General features: G+C 43.6%; 2 protein-coding genes across 4 annotated transcripts in view; both read left to right on the forward strand.

The window, feature by feature from the left end:
• ROR2 (receptor tyrosine kinase like orphan receptor 2) overlaps positions 1 to 20437 on the forward strand; it is a 236959-nt gene that overhangs the window by 209917 nt on the left and 6605 nt on the right. For 2 of the 3 annotated variants that reach the window (XM_048851192.2, XM_075128632.1), the window contains exons 5-6: positions 7039 to 7166; positions 18915 to 19229. In XM_048851192.2, coding sequence (XP_048707149.2) covers positions 7039 to 7166; positions 18915 to 19229 — 443 coding nt within the window. The remainder of the gene's footprint in view (positions 1 to 7038; positions 7167 to 18914; positions 19230 to 20437) is intronic. The other variant, XM_048851193.2, reaches the window with a different exon arrangement.
• The window catches only part of AUH (AU RNA binding methylglutaconyl-CoA hydratase), a 510281-nt gene that overhangs the window by 82553 nt on the left and 407291 nt on the right, over positions 1 to 20437 (forward strand). The window lies entirely within an intron of this gene.

A 20437-nucleotide genomic window follows, 5' to 3' on the forward strand; every position in this document is an offset into this window, starting at 1 on the left:
GAGATGTATGTTTGCATGAAGCTATATTGTTCTATAACCCTTAAGTACAGTTGACGTTAAATGATTGCAAAGTGATTATTTATATGGAAATAATAAATGTTTAACAAAACACCAGTAATTGAAGATATTTTCAGTTCTGCATAACAAATTATTTCGAAAGATCTCTTATAACATTCCTGTTTCCAAAGCACACAGAAGGTTTATGGGGGCCTGAAATGCCACCTGAATGGGAAGATGGCACTCTAGTGTGTTTTGCGTTATAGAGAAAAGGAATCTAGGGCTTTGTTTGTTGTTTTGCTTTCCCCATATTGCATATATATTTCATTCCTTTCACAGATTCAAAGTTGTAGGATAGCAGTTGGAGAGACTGTGTTTAACTAGGTTGTAATGTATGTGTGATAAGGAGCTAACTCCACCCCCCCACACACTCCCTTATCAATGCTGAGCCCTCTTTACTCTCTGACATGGGTCCTGTGAGCCTGGCATGAGTTGAACATCAGCTGCAAAAGTTAAAAAGACCATTTTCTTTTCTTATGAAGCATAAAGACAAACCTCGGTGTTTCTTGGCTTTTATTTCCCCCTCCTTCCCCATCTTTTCCCCACAAAAGGTTGTTCTCCCTCTTTGATTTTACATTAGAAATATCAGTTCTTGACTTCTCTCTCTTGCTGGAGTACTCCTTGCAGTGCAGGAAGACCAGTGGGATTATCATCACAAGAGACTGAAATTGGGTGTTAAGAGAAATGGGAATGTTCAGTCAGATTGTTTGTTTAAAACTACTGACAAACACTTGGGAGAATAATTCTTTTTGAAGAAAAATTGCATTGCATCTCCCCTTTAATGAAACACTAAGGCCAAGTCTACGCTACAAAAATGTGTTGACCATACTTACGTTGGTATACAGCCACTGCAGTTATTACATTGCTTGTGTGTGTGCACACTTGGCTCCTTGTGTCGGCAGTGCGTGTCCTCACCAGGAGTGCTTATGTCAATTGTATTGTCAGTGTCAGGCATAATAGGATGACTGTTGCTGGCGTTCAGGAGTCAACATAAGCAACTCAGCATCAACACTGACAGTGCGTTGACCTAATTACGTTGACCATGAGTCTACGTACCTCATGGAGGTGGCATTACTAAATTGTTGTAGAGAGGCACTTAATGTCGATGGGAACCAAATACAAATGAAAACACTTATACGGCTTAGGTCGATGCAAGGTAGCTTATGTTAACCTAACAATGTAGCGTAGAACAGCCCTAAGAAATTGCTGCTCTAGGTCTCCAGACTTTGAGAGTGTTCTTTAGCAAAAAAGCAAACAAACAAAGGAGGAAGTAAAGACTTTTAGTCTTCTTGATACCTCTCTGTTAAAAACAAGTAGAAAGCAAAAAACAGCAACAATGACAAAACCCCAACAATAACAACCTGGGAAAAGTGAGGTAATCTTTAAACATACATAAATAATTAGTAAAAGACAAAAGCAAAAAAGTTTTTTTCCTTTGCAGTTCATCTTTAGGATCTCAGTAGCCTGGGACAAACTGAGCTGTCATGAGCTGCTGAGTTAAGTTTAAGATTTGTTCTTGTACCGTTGATCAGAGCAACCTTTTCAGCTCAAGCAGCAGAAAATTGAAGAGGCTGTGTTTCTGCCTATTTTCAGCCACTCTAACTTCTGCTCCATCCAGAAATTCAGTTACTGGCATCTAGTTTGGGACAAATATCAAAAGCCTCATGTGACTCCAAAGAACTCTGCTTGAATGGAGAATGAAGCCCCTCTCGTTTTCTTTCAACAATTCCCCCTGTACTTTTGCTCCATGTGTTATGCCCCATGCTGACTATATGCGCAGCTGAGTGAAATTAATTGAACATTAGTCATGGAGTGGGCTATCTGTGCCACCATTTCTGTAGCTTTGTTGAACGTGACTACCTTTGTCAAAAGGATTAAATGTAGCATAGTACTCAGGCACTACTACTCATAGAGTCCAAGGCCAGAAAGGCCCTTTGTGATCATCAACTCTGACTTCCTGTATAACACAGGTCAGAGAACTTCCCCAAAATAATTCCTAGAGCAGATCTTTTAGAAAAACATCCAGTTTTGATTTAAAAATTGTCAGTGATGGAAAATCCCTTGATTTAACCCTTGATAAATTGTTCCAATGGTTAATTACTCTCACTATTAAAAATATATGTCTTATATCCAGTCTGAATTTGTCTAGCTTCAACTTCCAGCCGTTGGATCATGTTACAGCTTTCTCTGCTAGACTGAGAAGCTCATTATGAATGTAGATTTTTCCCTGTGTAGGTACTTATAGACTGATCAAATCACCCTTAACCTTCTCTTTGTTAAGCTAAATAGATTTTTGCTTGAGTCTATAAGGCATGTTTTCTAATCCTTTAATCATTCTTGTGGCTCTTTTCTAAATTCTCTCCAATGTATCAACATCCTTCTTGAATTGTGGACACCTGAGCTGACACAGTACTCCAGCAACAGTCAAACCAGTGTCAAAATCAGAGGTAAAATATCTTCTGTACTCCTGCTCAAGATTCCCCTGTTTATGCATCCCAGGATTGCATTAGCTCTCTTGGCTGAAGCATCACAGTGAAAGCTCATGTTCAGCTGATTATCCCGCATGCGCGCCAGATCTTTTTTTCAGAATCACTACTTCCCAGAATTCCCATCCTGTAAGTATGGCCTACATTCTTTGTTCCTAGATGTATACGTTTATGTTTAAATGTATTAAAACACGTATTATTTGCTTGTGCCCAGTTTACTAAGCAATCCAGATCACTCTGTCTTCATTATTTACCACTCCCCCAAATTTTTATGTCATCTGCAAACTTTATCAGTGAAGATTTTATATTTTCTTTCAAGCCATTGATAAAAATGTTAAATACCATAGCGCCAAGAACCAGTCCCTGTCAGAACTGCACTAGAAACACACCCACTCAATGTCAGCCAGCTTTTAGTCCATTTAATGTGCCATGTTAACTTCTATATCATTGTAGTTTTTTAGTCAAAAAGTTGTGCAGTATCAAGTCTTACAGAAATCTAAGTATATTATATTAACATTATTACCTTTTTGAGCTAAACTGGTAATCTCATCAACCAAAGATAAACTAGTTTAACAGGATCTATTTGCCATAAACCCACCTTGATTGGTATTAATTATATTACACCTCCTTTAATTCTTTATTAATCAAGCCCCATATCAGCTGCCTCATTGTCTTGCTCTGGATCAGTGCTAGACTGACAGGCCTATAATTAGCCAGGTCATCCTGTTTTTATTCTTTTTAAAAACGGGCACATATTAGCTTGCTTCCAGTCTTCTGGAACTTCCCATTGTTCCAAGGCTTATTGAAAGTCAGTATTAGCAGTCAAGTAAGCGCCTCAGCCAGCTCTTTTAAAACTGTTGGATGCAAGTTATCTGGACCTGATGATTTTAAAATGTCTAACTTTAGTAGCTGCTGTTTAACATCCTCCTGAGATACTAGTGAAATGCAAAGTGTTATCCTCATATGATAAGACTATATCATCTGTTTTCCCCAGGTATAGAACAGAAATATTTATTGAACAATTCTGCCTTTTCTGCATTATTATTGATAATTCTATCTTTTCCATCTAGCAATGGACCAATACCCTCATTAGGATTCTTTTTGTTCCCAACATACTTTAAAAAATCCTTTTTTATTGACCTTAACTCTGCTGGCCATAGAGTTCTTCTTGTGTTCCTTTGCTTCCCTTATCAATGTTCTATAATTCCTAGCTTCTGATTTATATTCATTACATTCAACTTCCCCATTCTTCTATTTATTTTATGTATACATACGTGTGTGTGTGCATGTGTGTGTGTGTGCTGAGGGCCACATCTGGGTGGGGAAATTGTATGCAGGGCTAGGGCAGGGGGTTGGAGTGCGGAAGGGAGTGCGGGGTATGGGAGGGGGTGCGGTGTGCAGGAATGGGCTCAGGGCAAGGGATTGGGGCAGAGGAGGGGTGTCGGGTGTGGGAGGGGGCTCAGGGAAGGAGGTTGGGTTCAGGATGGGTGCAGAATGCAGGAGGGAGCTCAGGGGATTGGGGTGCATGGTGCAACGGGGGGGCTCAGGGTAGAGAGTTGGGGTACACACACACAGAGCGATTGATTGATTTTCACCAGTATGGCCGCCTTCCTCGATTATGGGATTGTGGCTTCTTGGGTAAGTAGTAAAACGTTCTTAAACTATTCCCAATTACCTTCCACATTTTTCTGATTAAATTCTTCCTTGCAGCTGATATGGCTCAGAATTGTTTTCAGCTTTGTGAAATTGGCCCCTCTAAAGCACCAAGTATATATTACTGGTTTGGATTTTATTCTGTTTGCACATTATAAATATCATCAAGTCATGATCACTTGTACCTAAGCTACCATTAATTTTTAGTTCTGTGAACAGTACCTCTTTATCTGTCAAGATTAGGTCTATTATAGAATTCCTCTGTGTTGATTGTAACATGTTTTGAGTTAGGAAAATGTCATGTATAATATATAGAAATTCCAATAATATTTTAGCACTGGAAACATGAGACTTCCAACATGTGTCACTCAAACTGAAGTCCCCTGTGATCATGCAGCTTTTTTTCCTTACACATTATAGGTAGGTGCATAAGGAGCCAATCATCCTGTTTCCCTAGTGTGATTTGGTGGTCTGTAGCAGACACCAGCTAATACTACACCTTACACTTTATCTCTTAGTATATTGACCCATAAGCATTTGAGACCGTTTTCTTTGAAGTTGTCAGCCAGACTTGCCAGACTCATTTTAGTGCTTTGCCTGGGCTATATTAGAGAGATATAAAGGATTCATTTGGAACATGGCATTTTAATAACAAGAGTCTTGCTTCTGTCAGAACCTCTGACATCTGATTGCTGTTAATTTTTGTGCCCATCCAAGATAATGGCCTTATTTCAGTTTAATCAGTAGTTGACTATAAAATTCCACAGAGAAACTCTGTATTAACATGTGTATATACAACATATCTGAACGATATTTGCAAGTTCTGACAGAAATAAACAAACTGAACCTGAGTGATCATACTGCTCTTGTCACCAAAACCTTGTTAATTAGATTACTTATTCCTTCAAATGCTTTATGCTGGCAGAGAGGTGGAGCAGGAGGGTGTGATATGGTTACACATAGTTCTCTTAACTGACTTTGTTCCTCATGATCAGTGTTTGAACTTTGCCTTCATGAAAGAGGTCAAACGGGTTTCATATTCATGCGGTTCATTATGGAGATCGTTGACTTTCCTATTGGTGTGGTCTGGGCTGACTAAACTGTGCAGCTTGTGCAACACTTCAATTTTTTTGGACTCTGAGTACTTAGGAATTGTTAGAAAATGAGGTTTTAATACGATAATGAGTGAGCAGCTGAAAACTGTTCACTGTGGCAATTAACTTGTCCTTCTGATTCCACCTGTCCTTTGTTCCCATTGGAGAAAAGTGAAATGTCTCCGTGGTGGTTAATCTTCATTCAGCATTTGTGGATGAATTCTTATTTTATTAATGTTTAACATGTATATTGTGGTAGGGTTTAGCACAGGGGTGGGCAAACTTTCTGGGCCGAGGGCCACATCTGGGTGGAGAAATTGTATGCAGGGCCAGGGCAGGGGGTTGGGGTGCGGGAGGGAGTGCGGGGGAAGGGGGTGCGGTGTGCAGGAACGGGCTCAGCGCAAGGGATTGGGGAAGAGGAGGGGTGTGAGGTGTATGAGGGGGCTCAGGGAAGGGGGTTGGGATTCAGGAGGGGTGCAGAGTGCAGGAGGGAACTCAGGACAGGGGATTGGGGTGCGACAGGGGCTCAGGGCAGAGAGTTGGGGTGCAGGAGGGGTGTGGGTGTGGCAGGAGGCTCAGGGCCGGGGGTTGGGGGCAGGGGGCAGGAGGGGTGCGAGCTCCGGCCTGGCACTGCTTACCTAAAGCAGCTCTCAGGTGGCAGCAGTGCGCACCGGGGCCAGGGCAGGCTCCGCTGCTCCGGGAAGCAGCCAGCACCACGTCCCTGCACAGCCCTGGGGGAGGGGGAGGCACAGGGCTCCGCGGGCTGCCCTTGCTACCCCTCCAGGTACCTCCCCCAAAGCTCCCATAGGCTGTAGTTCCCTGTTCCCGGCCAATGGGAGCTGCGGCAGGTGGTGCCTGGAGGCAAGGGCAACGCACGGAGCCCTCTGCCTTCCCCTCCAGGGCCCCACGGACATGGTGCCAGCTGCTTCTGAGAGTGGCGCAGGGCCTGCGGCACCACGGGGGGGAAATCCCACAGGCCGGATCCAAGACCCTGAGGTGCCGGGGCTGGATCCGGCCCGTGGGCCATAGTTTGCCCACCCCTGGCTTAGCGGCTTCAACCAGGTCAGAGCTCCATTATGTTAGGCACTTGGCAAATATGTAATAAATGGCAGTCTATAATAAGGTGGCCCCTCCTATGGGAGACCACAGCGTGACAGGTTTGCTTCCCTCCGTTTCCCCTTTATTCAGCCATGCAAAGGAGTGTCTGTCTCAAGAATCTAAACAAGGGGAGTAGAAAAGAAGTTAACACCTAATTACTTTTCATTCTGTTTATCCAACTCTTGGTTCAGAATTATGCCGTATTTTAAATGAATCTTGGGCAAGTCCTATTTTGCTATTTGCTTAAGGAAATAAAGAATTGTAGGAGGTGGGAGACGAGAGCCAACTGCTTGCCTAATTGTATTCAATGCAGTCAGATGCCAGAAATACATGAGGATGTGTAACATGATCTATATTACTGTTTCAGTTTAACAGCTTTTTAATAGGTTCATATGTCAAATCCCATTACCATTAGCCTATGATTTAGAGATTATTCTTGGTTTTACCTTCTTTCTTGAATTAGATGTTTGCAGTGGTGCCCCCCTAAATACTTCCAAAGTGGTGTGAAGGTAGGCATAGGGGAGGCAGTAGCACCTGGAGTATTGAGGAGTTTCAGATTTAAGTCATTTTAAGAATATATTTCTTAAAAATTCATTGGGGACAGCTGGACATCTGCAGATGCACTTATAGAATCCCCTTGTCTTTTGCAGAGAAGATTACCATGAAGACGGGTTCTGTCAGCCTTACAGGGGAATTGCATGTGCACGAATCATTGGAAACAGGACCATTTACGTGGACTCCCTCCAGATGCAAGGAGAAATTGAAAACCGAATTACTGGTAGGATTATATGCCTCTAGTGGGACAATAATCATTTGTTCCAGTATTCAGTTCAAGCGCCAACATTACTAGTTTTATTACCACATAGACTTATCAATAAGTTACCCTTATAGTTAGGTTTGAACAAGCAATCCCCTTTCTCTCTCTTATATTTGAAAAACATTGTTTTACAGGCCAAAAATCTGCTATCATGTTAAAAACATTTTTCATCTTAAGTGAAGTGTCAAAGGCTTGACTCTTTAACAGCTTGTAATTTATATTGGTGTGTTTTACATGATAGATTCAAATGGAAGTACATTTTTAAAAGTCCAAGTGCATTGTAGTGTAATGAAAAACTGTTGTGGTGACTTTGTCCTTAGGCTTCCTCCCTTTTTCTGCAAAATCCCAGGAGAGTTCTGATTTAACATTGATCTATATAAACGAAGTAATGACCTTTCCATGCTCTACTCCTGATAATTCTTTCTGTGAACACCATTTTGATACATGCTCAGAAACATTTGGTGTTCAAAAGTTTAATTATTTTTCCGGCACAGTAGATGAACATTCAGTTTCTTCACAGAACCACGCCAGAGTGATCAGTGATATTAGCAGCAGTTGATTCTAATGCCCCTCTGCTAGAGCAGTCAGATAAATCCATACACCTCTAAGGAGCAAAGCAAACCAAACATGATCCTATTTATTACCATTTAGCTCACCATCATCACTGTATATTTAAACTCTTAAGAAAAGGATTAACATGTTTGCTGCAGTGAGGTTTTCCAGAAAATGTAGCTACTTTTTGATCAAGTTAAATTTGTTCCCATATACATGTGGCCTTCTGCATGCTGATTGAGTAATATTGGTGTTTGTGGGGGTTGTGTGTTTGGTATGCAGGCCTGGGGTTCGAATTATGTTTTTTGTGGAGTTGATGTCAGTTTTCTTTATTAATAAAGTTTGATACAGCACTTACACCCAGATCCTGCAAATAGATCTGTGCAGGCATTAGCCCTGTGCCTGCCCAGAGTGCCACTGATTTCCATGTGGCCATGTGCAGGAACAGGGATCCACCATGCAGAGGCAACTGCAGGATTGGGGCCTTAGTGCATATATAGGTGGTAATGAGAAGGCATGACCAAATAGTATTTTAAAAGTATCTGAATTTTGAGAGATGTTTACCAAATGCCTTGTGGACTAATTGCTATAGATTTTGCAATGTGCTCAGTTGTTGTGGAGATTCTTAAATGTAACCCTTCAGTGTATATTGAAAGCCTTTAAGCAAATATCTTTGTATTTGGGGGATTGAGCTTGTTAGCTGTTTCTCAACTAATAAGCAATCTCTTTTTTTAAAAAAAAACAAACCCAAACCTCTCCATTTGTACTTGCATAGAGGTATATACTGTATAGTGAAGACTGTGGCTCTTTGTGAATGGGTAGTAGGGACACCTACTGTCCAAAGCTAAAACTGACAGTTAAAATGTCATGTAGGTATGGGTTTTGTTCTGGGCCTGAAGAGTAAAATTTACCTATGGTGGTCTGACATTTTGTGGTGGTGTGAAGTATTCATTTCAGTGTTGCCAACTCTTGTAATTTAAACAAAAGCCAGCTGATATTTGGTATTTTTAATTAAAATCTTATCTCCTAAAGTCATGTGATATCTGAGAATCTCAGCTTTCATTTAAAAAAAACTTTCCAGCCTTTATGGCTCTGGAGAAAAGCTTGTAAACACAACCTCTAGAGACTCAAAAAGTCAGAAGGCAAATAAACAGAGACCCAAATTTATTATTTTTATGATTTTAAGCCAATCTCATGATTATTGGAGATCTGACTCATGATTTTTGGATGCTCAGGATTAGCAATATTGTTGTATCATTTAACACTGAAAAATCAGTTTTGTTTTTTCAGTGAAGTAAGCAATATGGTCTTTGCAGTCATTTTTACTTCACTGAAGAATAAAATACTCTTGTTCAGGAACTGAAGAGCAAATTTTACCTGTGGTAGCCTGACATTTTGTGGTGGTGTGAAGTATTCAGTTATTCACAGTGTTGCCAACTCTTGGAATTTAAAGAAAAGCCAGCTGACGTCTTGTGGTTTTTGTTTGTTTGTTTAATTTACCCTTCTTGACAGTTGCCATTTTCTTCACCTTTCTTTGGGTTTCTCCAGCTAAACAACCTCAGCCCTCAAGAACTCCAAACTTCCTTTGTGCATGTTGATTCACACGCATTCTGGCTCATTCTTTTTAGGTGACAAATCTGAGGAACTGTCCCAGATTGAGGTGTCAACAGAGGATCTTTGGGAACAAATTAATACATTAAACAGTAATAAGTCCTCAGGACCAGATGATATTTGCCCAAGAGTTCTGAAGGAACTCAAATACCAAACTGCAGAACTACTAACTGTGGTATGTAAGTGTGATGATGGAATGGTGTGCTGTACCCACGTCTCTTCCATGAACACAGTGTTCTGAGACGTTCTTGCTTGTAAACTCCATCATGTATTTTATTTACAGTGTTTTAATCCTTCCACCAAAACACATCAGTGTTTCCACACTTTTACACTGTAGCTCAACTTTCTAACCCCTTCTCCAAAAGGAGGGGGTGGAGCATAAGGCGTCTCTACTCAGAGGATTCCATTTGTCAGGTTATCCTAGCTTTCTGTTTCTCTCCTTCTCTTCCCCTTGAGCCTTTGAGCCTTCTTCCTGTGCCCTTTTATACAGCTTCCCTGTTAATCAGCTCACTAGTGCCAATCTAGCCTGGTAACCAGGTACAAACCACGGTCCAATTAAGTCTTCCCCAGGGAAACCTAATTAGTCCTAATAGTGACTAGAGTGATTGCTCAAGTGCTAGCCCTCAGTACTCTGTCACATACCTCCTCCCCTTTCCCAACAGAAGGGAGTTTACCTATTCTATTCATTCCCTGTGAAGAAGCTCACACTGGCCACTATCAGAAGACAGGATACTGGACTAGATGGACCTTTGGTCTGACCCAGTATGGCTGTTCTTATGTTCTTAGGAGTTTCTTCCCTCATACTCTTCCTCCTTTACAGGAGGATCTATCAGGCTTCTGCCCCTTCTAGTCCTCATGTTGTTCATTTTGGGTCCTATTATAGGGTCCATCCATTCTCCACCCACAAAAATTGCATTGGGTGGATGAGGGTTGTCCTCATAATTATGTCTCTGCCCACATGTCATCATACCGAGGGCAGCCTGTTGAGCTGTTCTCCCTGCCTGTGTCCTCTTTGTTGTTGATGGGGTCCTAAGTTCCATGTAAACTGTGCGGCCATGTAGCAGCCTATTAAGCAACGCACAGGTGCTCAGGGAACCTCCCCAGGCCCCAGCCCAGCCCCTAACCTGCCATGGCTGGGGGAGGAGCAGCCCAGCTCCAGCAGCACCCTTCTCCCGGCCTCAACTCAGCCCCCAGACCTGCCGCAGCCAGGAGATGGGCAGCCCAAACCCAGGCCCGGCCCTGCCAGGGGAGGGGCGCCTATTCCGCAGCCCCAGCCCCGGAGCTATCGTGGCAAGGAGAGGCACCTCTCCCCCCAAGCCCAGGTGCTGCTGTGGGGAGTCCTCTCTCCCCACTGTAGTCCTGAAGCAGCCTGCACCCCCAGCCACAGCCCTCTCCCCTTGCACCCCAACCCTCTACCCCAGCCCAGAGCCCCTCATCCCCACCCCAGATCCACACCCCAACCCTCTGCCCCAACCCTGAGCTCCCTCCCACACTCCGAACCCTTTGGCCCCACCCCCACGTCAGTGGGGGGACTTCTCTGTCCGTGGCTTATAATTTCATTTATTTCCTCTACGTTTTTTTTCCTTGCTCTGCAGGTTGTATTTCCTCCCTCCTGGGCCTCTGTGCCCACTACAAGGGAGTGGGGCAATCCATCCACTACCTCTGTATGTTTCCACCTTCATGTCCCCTTGACTTCCAGGGACACCTGTGCCATGGGGCAGAATTTCATGTCCCCATGTACACATTCACTTTTGACCCTACCTCCAGTATCCTCTGTGGTTTCATTAACTCCCACCTTATTAGCGAAAGGAATGAAGCCATGTCCACTGGATCCATTTGGCGCCTCCTCCCTATCTCGGTACCTCCTTCTTACCATTACTAAGATGGTAGGTACTGTACTTTCTTTTTTCTTCCCTGCCTGGGGGTCTCGGCCTACCCACAAAACAATGAAAGCCCACAGTCCATGTATATGTCTGTCACGTCCACACTGGAAATACACTGTGGCCCAAGCCCCTGCCAGAGTTTCATCGGGCTCCTCCTTCATCTTCTTGGGGCCCTTTCCAGCTGTAGGTGTCCCAGTCCTCCTCCTCCTTCCCAGATCTAGTTCCATAACCCACCGACTTACTCTAGGAATGTCCACCTCTGCAAACTTCTCTGTAAAATTAACTGGTTGATGCACCTAACCCATACTCTGGTATTGTCAGGGCGACTCTGAAGAAACTGTTCCAGAATCAGAGCCCATAATCTCTCCTGCCTCCCGCTCCAGTTTGGGTATCAGGCCTTAACCAATGAGTGGCCCAGTCTGTTAATTTCTGTGCAAATGCACAGGGCTGTAACCCCCTAATCCATCTTGTGCGTCTCAATTTCTGGCAGTATTTTTCTGTGGACACACCCACCTGGTTCAGGGTGGCTCCCTTAACCATGGCAAAGACTCTACTGAGAGTCATATACGCAAACTGTGCTTCCCTGGTTAAACAGGGTGGCTGTTGAAGGGCCCACATTGTTCTGTCCCAACTGGCTCCTATGTCCACTTTTTCTAAAGTAAGCAAAACCACATCAGGGTCACCTGCAGGTCCCATCTTCCAGAGTCCTGTGCTCGGTTTCCCATCGCAGGACTCACCAAACTTTACAAGAGTTGCTGCTGAACCTGAGCTTGCTCCCTTATAAATTCCTGAAGGCTCTTTCACTGCTCAGCCTACCAGGCAAGCCAGGACAGTTTCCTTTCTTGTGGGATTGGAAAGTCAGGACAGTCTTCTGCATATCTCTTTGTGGCTCCACCACCATTGCAGTGTTCCCTCCGTCACCCAGACTGCCAGATCTCTACACCAGCTTCTCTGTTAAGTTCCCCATTCTCATGGATACAATCCTGGACAAGCCCTGAGTTGTGACAGGGCAGCGTGCAATATCTTTTGCCTCTTTTGCAAACTCAGACTGCCCTGAGACCTTAGTGCTTGTAAGCACCAACTTGTAGTTTATTTATGGTGCTTTAATCCCTCCACCAATACATGTCAGTTTGTCCACACTTTTACACTGTATCTCAGCTTCAACCCCTTCTCCAAAAGGGGTAGGTGGTGAGGGGCAAGATGTCTCTAATCAGAGGACTCCCTTTGTCAGGCTCTCCTAGCTTTCAGTTTGTCTCCTTCTCTTCCCCCTGAGTACTTTCTCTAGGGGAATCTTGTTAGGAGGCTTATTCCTTCACCCGCTCACTTCCCTGGTCCTTCTCGCATGAACAGAGAGCAACAATACCCGAAGTCTGTAATTAGTAGGGCTATCAAGCGATTAAAATTAATCTTGATTAATCGCACTATTAAACAATAATAGAATACCATTTATTTAAATATTTTTGGATGTTTTCTACATTTTTAAATATATGGCTTTCAATTACAACACAGAATACAAAGTGTACAGTGCTCACTTTATATTTATATATGTGCATTGTAAAAAACAAAATAGTATTATTCAATTCACCAATTCAAGTACTTAGTGCAATCTCTTTATCATGAAAGTTGAACTTACAAATGTAGAATTATGTATAAAAAAACCTGCATTCAAAAATAAAATGTAATATTGTAGGGCCTACTAGTCCACTCAGTCCTACTTCTTGTTCAGCCAATCGCTCAGACAAACAAGTTTGTATATATTTACAAGAGATAATTCTGCCCACTTCTTGTTAACAATGTCCCTGAAAGTGAGAACAGGCGTTCTCATAGTACTGTCATTGCCTGCATCACAAGATATTTGTGTCAGATGTGCTAAAGACTCATATGTCCCTTCATGCTTCAGCCACCATTCCATAGGACATGCATCCATGCTAGTGATGGGTTCTGCTCGATAACAATCCAAAGCAGTGCAGACCGATGCATGTTCATTTTCATTATGTAGTCAGATGCCACCAGTAGAAGGTTGGTTTTCGTTTTTGGTGGTTCGGATTCTGTAGTTTCCGCATTGGAGCATTGCTCTTTTCAGACATCTGAAAGCATGCTCCACACCTTGTCGCTCTTAGATTTTGGAAAGCACTTCAGATTCTTAAACCTTGGATCGAGTGCTGTAGCTCTCTTCAGAAATCTCACATTGGTACCTTCTTCGCATTTTCTCAAATCTACAGTGAAAGTGTTCTTAAAATGAACAAGATGTGCTGGGTCATCATCCAAGACTGCTGTAACATGTAACATGCTGTAATATGGCAGAATGCAGGTAAAACAGAGCAGGGGGCATACAACTCTCCCACAAGGAGTTCAGTCACAAATTTAATTAACACATTTTTTTTAACAAATGTCATCAGCATGGAAGCACGTCCTCTGGAATGGTGGCCGAAGCATGTAGGGGCATACAAATGTCTGGCATATCTCGCATGTAAATATATTGCAATACTGGCTACAAAGGTGCCATGCGAATGCCTGTTCTCACTTACGGGTGACACTGTAAATAAGAAGAGGGCAGCATTATCTCCTGTAAATGTAAACAAACTTGTTTGTCTCAGCGATTGGCTGAACTAGAAGTAGGACTGTAGACTCTGAAGTGGACTTATAGGCTCTGAAGTTTTACACTGTTTGAGTGCAGTTATATAACAAAAAGAAATCTACATTTGTAAGTTGCACTTTCATGACAAAGACATTGTACTACAGTACTTGTATGAAGTGAATTGAAAAATACTATTTCTTTTGTATATCATTTTTACAGTGCAAATATTTATAATAAAAAAAAAACACTTTGATTTCAATTGCAGTACAGAATACAAAATACATGAAAATTCAGAAAAACATACCAATTGAAATTTATTAACTATTTTGGATTCTATTGTTTAACAGTACAATTAAAACTGCGATTAATCATGATCAATTTTTGAGTTAATTGCGTGAGTTAACTGCGATTAATCGACAGCCCTAGTAATTAGTACTAACACTGACCAGAGTGCTGTCTCAAGGGCTAGCCCTCAGCTCTCTGTCACAGTAAATCACCCTCTGTACCAGATGACTGGAGGGTAGCTAAGGTAACACCTAGTTTTTAAAAAGCCCCCAGAGGCAATCCTGGCAGTTACAGGCTGGTAAGCCTAACTTCAGTACCAGCCAAATTGGGTGCAACTATAGTAAAGAACAGAATTATCAGACATATATAGAAACACAATATGTTGGGGAAGAGCTTTTGTAAAGGAAAATTATGCCTCACCAATCTATTCGAATTCTTTGGCGTGGGGGTCTGCAAGTATGTGGACAAGGGTGTTCCAGTCGATACCGTGCACTTGAACTTTCAGAAAGCCTTTGACAAGATCCCTAACCAAAGTCTCTTAAGCAAAGTAGGCAGTCATGGGATAAGAGGGAAAGACCTCTCCTGGATCACTAAATAGTTAAAAGATAGGTAACAAAGAGTAGGAATAAACGGTCAGTTTCACAGTGGAGAGGGGTGGCCCACTAGGGATCTGTACTGGGACCAGTGCTGTTCAACATATTTTCATAAATTATCTGGAAAAGAGTGTAAACAGTGAGGTGGCAAAATTTGCTGATCATACAAAATTACTCCAAATAGTTAAGTCCGAAGCTGACTGTGATGAGTCACAATGCGGTCTCACTAAACTGGGTGACTGGGCAAAAAAATGGCTGATGAAAATTCAGTGTTGATAAATGCAAAGTAATGCACATTGGAAAACATAATGCCAATTATACATACAAAATTATGGGGGTCTAAATTAGCTGTTACCACTCAAGAAAGAGGTCTTGGAGTCGTCTTAGATAATTTTCTGCAAACAGCCGCTCAATATGCAGCAACAGCCAAAAAAGTTAACAATGTTAGGAACCATTAGGAAAAGGATAGATAATCAGATAGAAAATATCATAACGTCACAATGGTATGCCCGCACCTTGAATACTGCATGCAGTTCTGGTTGCCCATCATTTCAAAAAGATATATTAGAATTGGAGAAAGTACGGAGAAGGGCAACAGAAATGATTTGGGGTTTGGGCCAGCTTCTTTTTGAGGTGAGATTGAAAAGACTGGGGCTGCTCATCGTAGAAAAGAGAGACGACTAACGGGGGGATATACCATATATCCTCATTCATAAGCCGAATTTTTTTAGTAAAAAAGGGAAGCACCAGAGAAGGGAGTTGGCTTATGAATGGGTATAAAGAGGAAGAGATGGGACACAGCCCCTCCCCACAACAGAGGGTGCAAGGAGAGCCAGCAGAGCCAGAAGGGAAGAGACGGGGCCTGAGTCTCTCCGCTTCTGGCCATGCTGCTCTCCCCCCCAGCCTCCGAAGGAGCTGCAGCTCTGGGGCTGGTGGGCTGCAGCCAGGCCGCTCGGCCCCTCCCACCAGAGCAGGCTGTGGCCGCGCCGCCCGGCCCAGCCCGCTGGAACGCGCTGCGGCCACGCCGCCCGGTCTGGCCCGCTGGAGCAGCTCCGGTCAGGCCAGAGACATCCTCCCTAGATAAGGTGGGAAGGGATGAGATGGGGAGAGTGTGGGGGTCCCAGGCTAGGGGTGGCATCATGTGGGGGGTGGCCACAGGGATTACTCCCCCCACAAAAAATTTCCCCACCAGTCTCTGACCTGGCTCGTCAGGGTAAGCAGCTGGCGCGCTGGGACACTTTGTTTAATTAAGCTTACCTCCGTGCCTGCGGATGCTTGAGGTAAACAAACTATCTCGACCCACCAGCAGCTTATCCTGATGGCCCAGGAGCCAAAGTTTGCTGACCACTGAATTATAGGGTCATTTTATGAATGGGTCATAAAAATTTTCCATTTTTACTTATCCATCTTGGGGGGGGGTCGCCTTATGATCGAGTATGTATGGTAATAGTCTATAAAGTTATGAATGGTGTGCAGAAAGTGAATAGGGAAGTGTTATTTACCTCTTCACATAACACAAGAACTGGGGATGGCCCGATGACATTAATAGGCAGCTGGTTGAAAATAAACGTAAGGAAGTACTTCACACAATGCATAAGTCAAGCTGTGGAACTCGTTTCCAGCGGATGTTGTGAAGGCCAAAAGTATAACTGAGTTCAAAGAAGAATTAGATAAGTATACCTGGTAAATAAGGGAAGCAAGCTAGAGGCTAGGGGATATGAGGATGGCTTCTAGGGAGACTTTGGGGGAGTAGGCAGATTGAGAAACATGAAGGGTTGAGTGGGTCTTTGGGGAGATGAGGGATTATCAGGGATGTGCAGGGGATAGATCAGTGGTTTTCAAACTTTTTTTTCCTGGCGACCCAGTTGAAGAAAATTGTTGATGCCCGTGACCCAGTGGAGCTGGGGATGAGGGGTTTGGGGTGTGGGAGGGGGCTCCGGCAGGGGGATGGAATGCGGGAGGGTGCCAGGGCTCTGGGGTGGGGCCAGGAATGAGGGGTTTGGGGTACAGGAGGGGGCTCTGGGTTTGGGGGGGCCTCAGGGCTGGGGCAGGGGACTGCGGTGTGAGCTTACCTTAGGTGGCTCCCGGTTAGCGGCACAGCAGGAATGCTAAGGGAGGCTTCCTGGCACTGCGGGCCCTGCTGCGCCCCGGAAGCGGCCAGCAGCAGGTTCAGCTCCTAGGCGGAGGCATACGGCTCTCGCCCACAGGCACTGTTCCCTCCTCCCCCCAGCTCCCATTGGCTGGTTCCTGGCCAATGGGAGTGCGGAGCCAGTGCTCGGGGAGGGGACAGCACTTGGAGCCCTGAGGCCCCCAACCTAGGAACTGTACCTGCTGCTGGCCGCTTCCAGGGCACAGCACGGAGCCAGGACAGGAAGGGACTAGCCTGCCTTAGCCGGGCAGCACCACTGATGGGACTTTTAACGGCCCAGTCAGCAGTGCTGACCAGAGCTGCCGTGACCCACTGCCTTACATTCTGCGACCCACAGTTTGCAAACCACTAAGATAGAGGGAAGAGCCTTTTTGTGCAGTAGTCCAGGAGTGGAGGGGCACCAGTGTCTCTGTGCCAAGGCATTAGGCCTTGAAGGTTGCCCCAGTGCACCAAGGCAGCAGTGCTGATAAGAAAGCCCTTCAAGAGCCAAGGCCCCTGTGCAGATACTCTGCTCCACAGCACTGCTGCCTTGGCTCTCTGGTGCACCAGTAAGAACATGCCTCCCTCACGTTTCTGATGTTCCTGCACATCTGTGAGGCATACTTCAGCCCCTGCTGTCTCCACCCCCGACCCTGTTCTCTTCAAGCACCCAACAATACCAAGTCCTCATCAGAATACACCTATCACTCATGTATGCAGATCTGAAGTCTGTAATACCTACATAAAAATTACTACCAAATGTAGTTGTTTGCAGTATTTTAGCTGTGTTCATCCCAGGATATTAAAGAGACAAGGTGACTGAGGTAATACCTGTTGTTGAAGTTGGTGCAGTAAAAGATATTACTTCTCCCACCTTGTCTGTACCAAATTTCGAACAGTCACTAACAATTAGATCACCCGTTCACATCGACATTTTCTCCTAAACTTTACAGAGAAGCATATCTTACAGCTGTTTTGCCGTTTGAAAACAATACCTCACTTACTTGCACTTACTCCAGTACAAAGACGCGTACAGAACTACTTACAATAGAACTGATGAAAGCCTATGTTAATAATCAAAGCACCTGAATTTATAACCAGTAAACAGGGCTCAAGTTGAAGCAGCACGTTGTCTGTTCAGGAAGAGATATGTTGGCATAATTGGTGGAAGTATGGTAGTGAAGCTGAGGAGAGGACCTAATGCGTGGATCATAGACGGGGCATTGAATGATTTAACAGCTTATTTCCTTGCTTTTTATGGTTTGCGTTGGTGGAATAAGTGGTCTAACAATCCTAACTCAAAGTTAATTTTTTTTGTGTGGGAATATTACTATATTTAGGGCTTGATTCATCCCTCGGATACATGATGCACATCATTATTTATCTCTTCTTTAAAACGTTAAAGAAAACTCCCAGATAAATGGCAGTGTGTAGGCGTTCAGTGCCTATGGGGAGGATCAAGTCCTTAGTGAGTTGTGACACTTGTCTTAATCGGACTGGGGCTTTGGGATTATCAATATGCATTTTATCTCAGCACCTGCTATCGGGCTTCTCATTGTAAAATATCATCAAAATGTTAATAGAGTCCTTCCTTTTGTCTGGCAAGGTTTGAAAATAAAGATTGCGTGGCTTATTAATGAAAATGTCTGGAGAAAGCATGAGGCTTAGTAATCTAAACTCAGGTTTGACCTAACTAGAAACCTTGACACTACAGATTGAAGTCCTGACAGGGTTGGCTCAGTCCTTCTAAGACAAATAAATTAAGCACCATACAGTTTACTCTATAAGGGTTTCTTGAATCACACCATCGAAACTGAGGTCCTGTGCACTCTGCATGGACGTTAAAGATACAACAGCATTTGGGTTTGCCCCATTAAGTCTAGCCAATATTTCCTTTCCACTGTTCTGTGCATTATTTGTCGGCCTAGCTTCCACACTCCACCTTATTGATACTGCACGAAGATAGGCTTTGAGATCCTTCAAGACACAGGGTGCTGTGTTAACGTAAAAACTATTTTATTTGTTTTGTTTAGTTTATTATGTACTAGTGCTCATCCAGTAATTTTTGCTTATTTCCAGCCGCATTTACCATGATTGGCACTTCTACCCATTTATCTGATCAGTGCTCGCAGTTTGCCATTCCATCATTCTGCCACTTTGTGTTTCCACTGTGTGATGAGCGCTCTCGGACCCCCAAGCCAAGGGAGCTGTGTCGGGATGAATGTGAAGTTCTGGAGAATGACCTCTGTAGGCAGGAATATAACATTGCTAGGTCCAATCCCCTCATCCTGATGCAACTACAACTGCCCAAGTGTGAGGACCTGCCACTGCCTGACACTCTGGAGGCTGCCAACTGCATAAGAATTGGGATCCCTGTAGAACGGCTCAACAGATGTAAGGTTTAATGTTTCAAGCTTTGAGCTTTTTTATTTCTCTTGTCACTGACAAGATTATAAAATGAGATGGTCTACAGTGACTCTAGCTACATAAACTTATTGTCATACTGAATGTTTTCATAAGGAGATCTGATTGCCTTTCATAATGCATAATACTGATCATAATCTGCACTGTTGCGAAATATAGAGCTAGATGGGACGCTTAGAGGAATTGAGTGATCATGAAAGCTGCTGAATTGACAACTATGGAAGATAAAGGCCTGTATCCACACAAGAAGTACACCAGAAACAAGTGAAAGCTTCCCCACGCCACTGTCAGTGTATCACAACTCTGTTCTGTAGGATCCCTGTGTAGTAAGAGTGCAGTTCACTCACCTGTCCTGTTCAGTCCTTGGCCTCTTGGCTGAGACTCCGTATCCATCTATGTGTAGGTTTTGTTTGAATTTCAATAATCTTTAAGTAGGTCACAAAAGCTTCACTTGAAATGGCTGTTAAGAAACTATACATTTTAGGATAATTAACTTTTGTTCTTTTAATATGGACTATTAATCCTGCAAATCAAGCTGGGACTGTAATTCTCCTTGCTATACTGGATGCATGCATCTGTGGGTGTTTTATTAGCATCCAAGGGTTAGATTCATTGTTATTATATGCTGCTATTTTTCTCTACCTACTCCATTCCCCTATAACTGATCGCCATACCCACATGCTCAGCTACATTAGACTAACATGACTATACGTAGATAGCTGGCAAGATTCATAGTCTGCTAAGCTTACTCTGAATTCCCATCCTTTCAGTACCTCCTCCTCTTCTAGCAATCAGCAGAGTTGAGCAGCAGGGGCAGTTTTGTAGAGCTGGTCGGGGTCAATTAGGATGAAATGTAACCATTTGAGTTGCAATGCAGAGGTACTTAGGAGCTGATTAGTTCCAGGTAGCTGAGAAGCAGAATCAGCCAAAGAGGTGTGTTTGTGGGGGAAGAGAGATTAAAAATCAGCCAGGGAGTTGGAAAAGATACCAGCCGGAGGGAATGGAGAAAACAAAAGCAACTGGGATCAGAGGAAAGAGAATAACCAAGCAAGGGAAGGAGTCAGCCAATCAAATCTGGCTCCAGGGGCTAATAGCAAGCATAATTTCCCATGCTTCTTAGGATTCATGGCACTCCCTCTAATGGGTGAAGTTCTACATGTGAGAACAGCAGTAATAAA

Source organism: Caretta caretta, chromosome 5 (assembly GCF_965140235.1).
Source record: "Caretta caretta isolate rCarCar2 chromosome 5, rCarCar1.hap1, whole genome shotgun sequence".
NCBI lineage: Eukaryota > Metazoa > Chordata > Testudines > Cheloniidae > Caretta > Caretta caretta.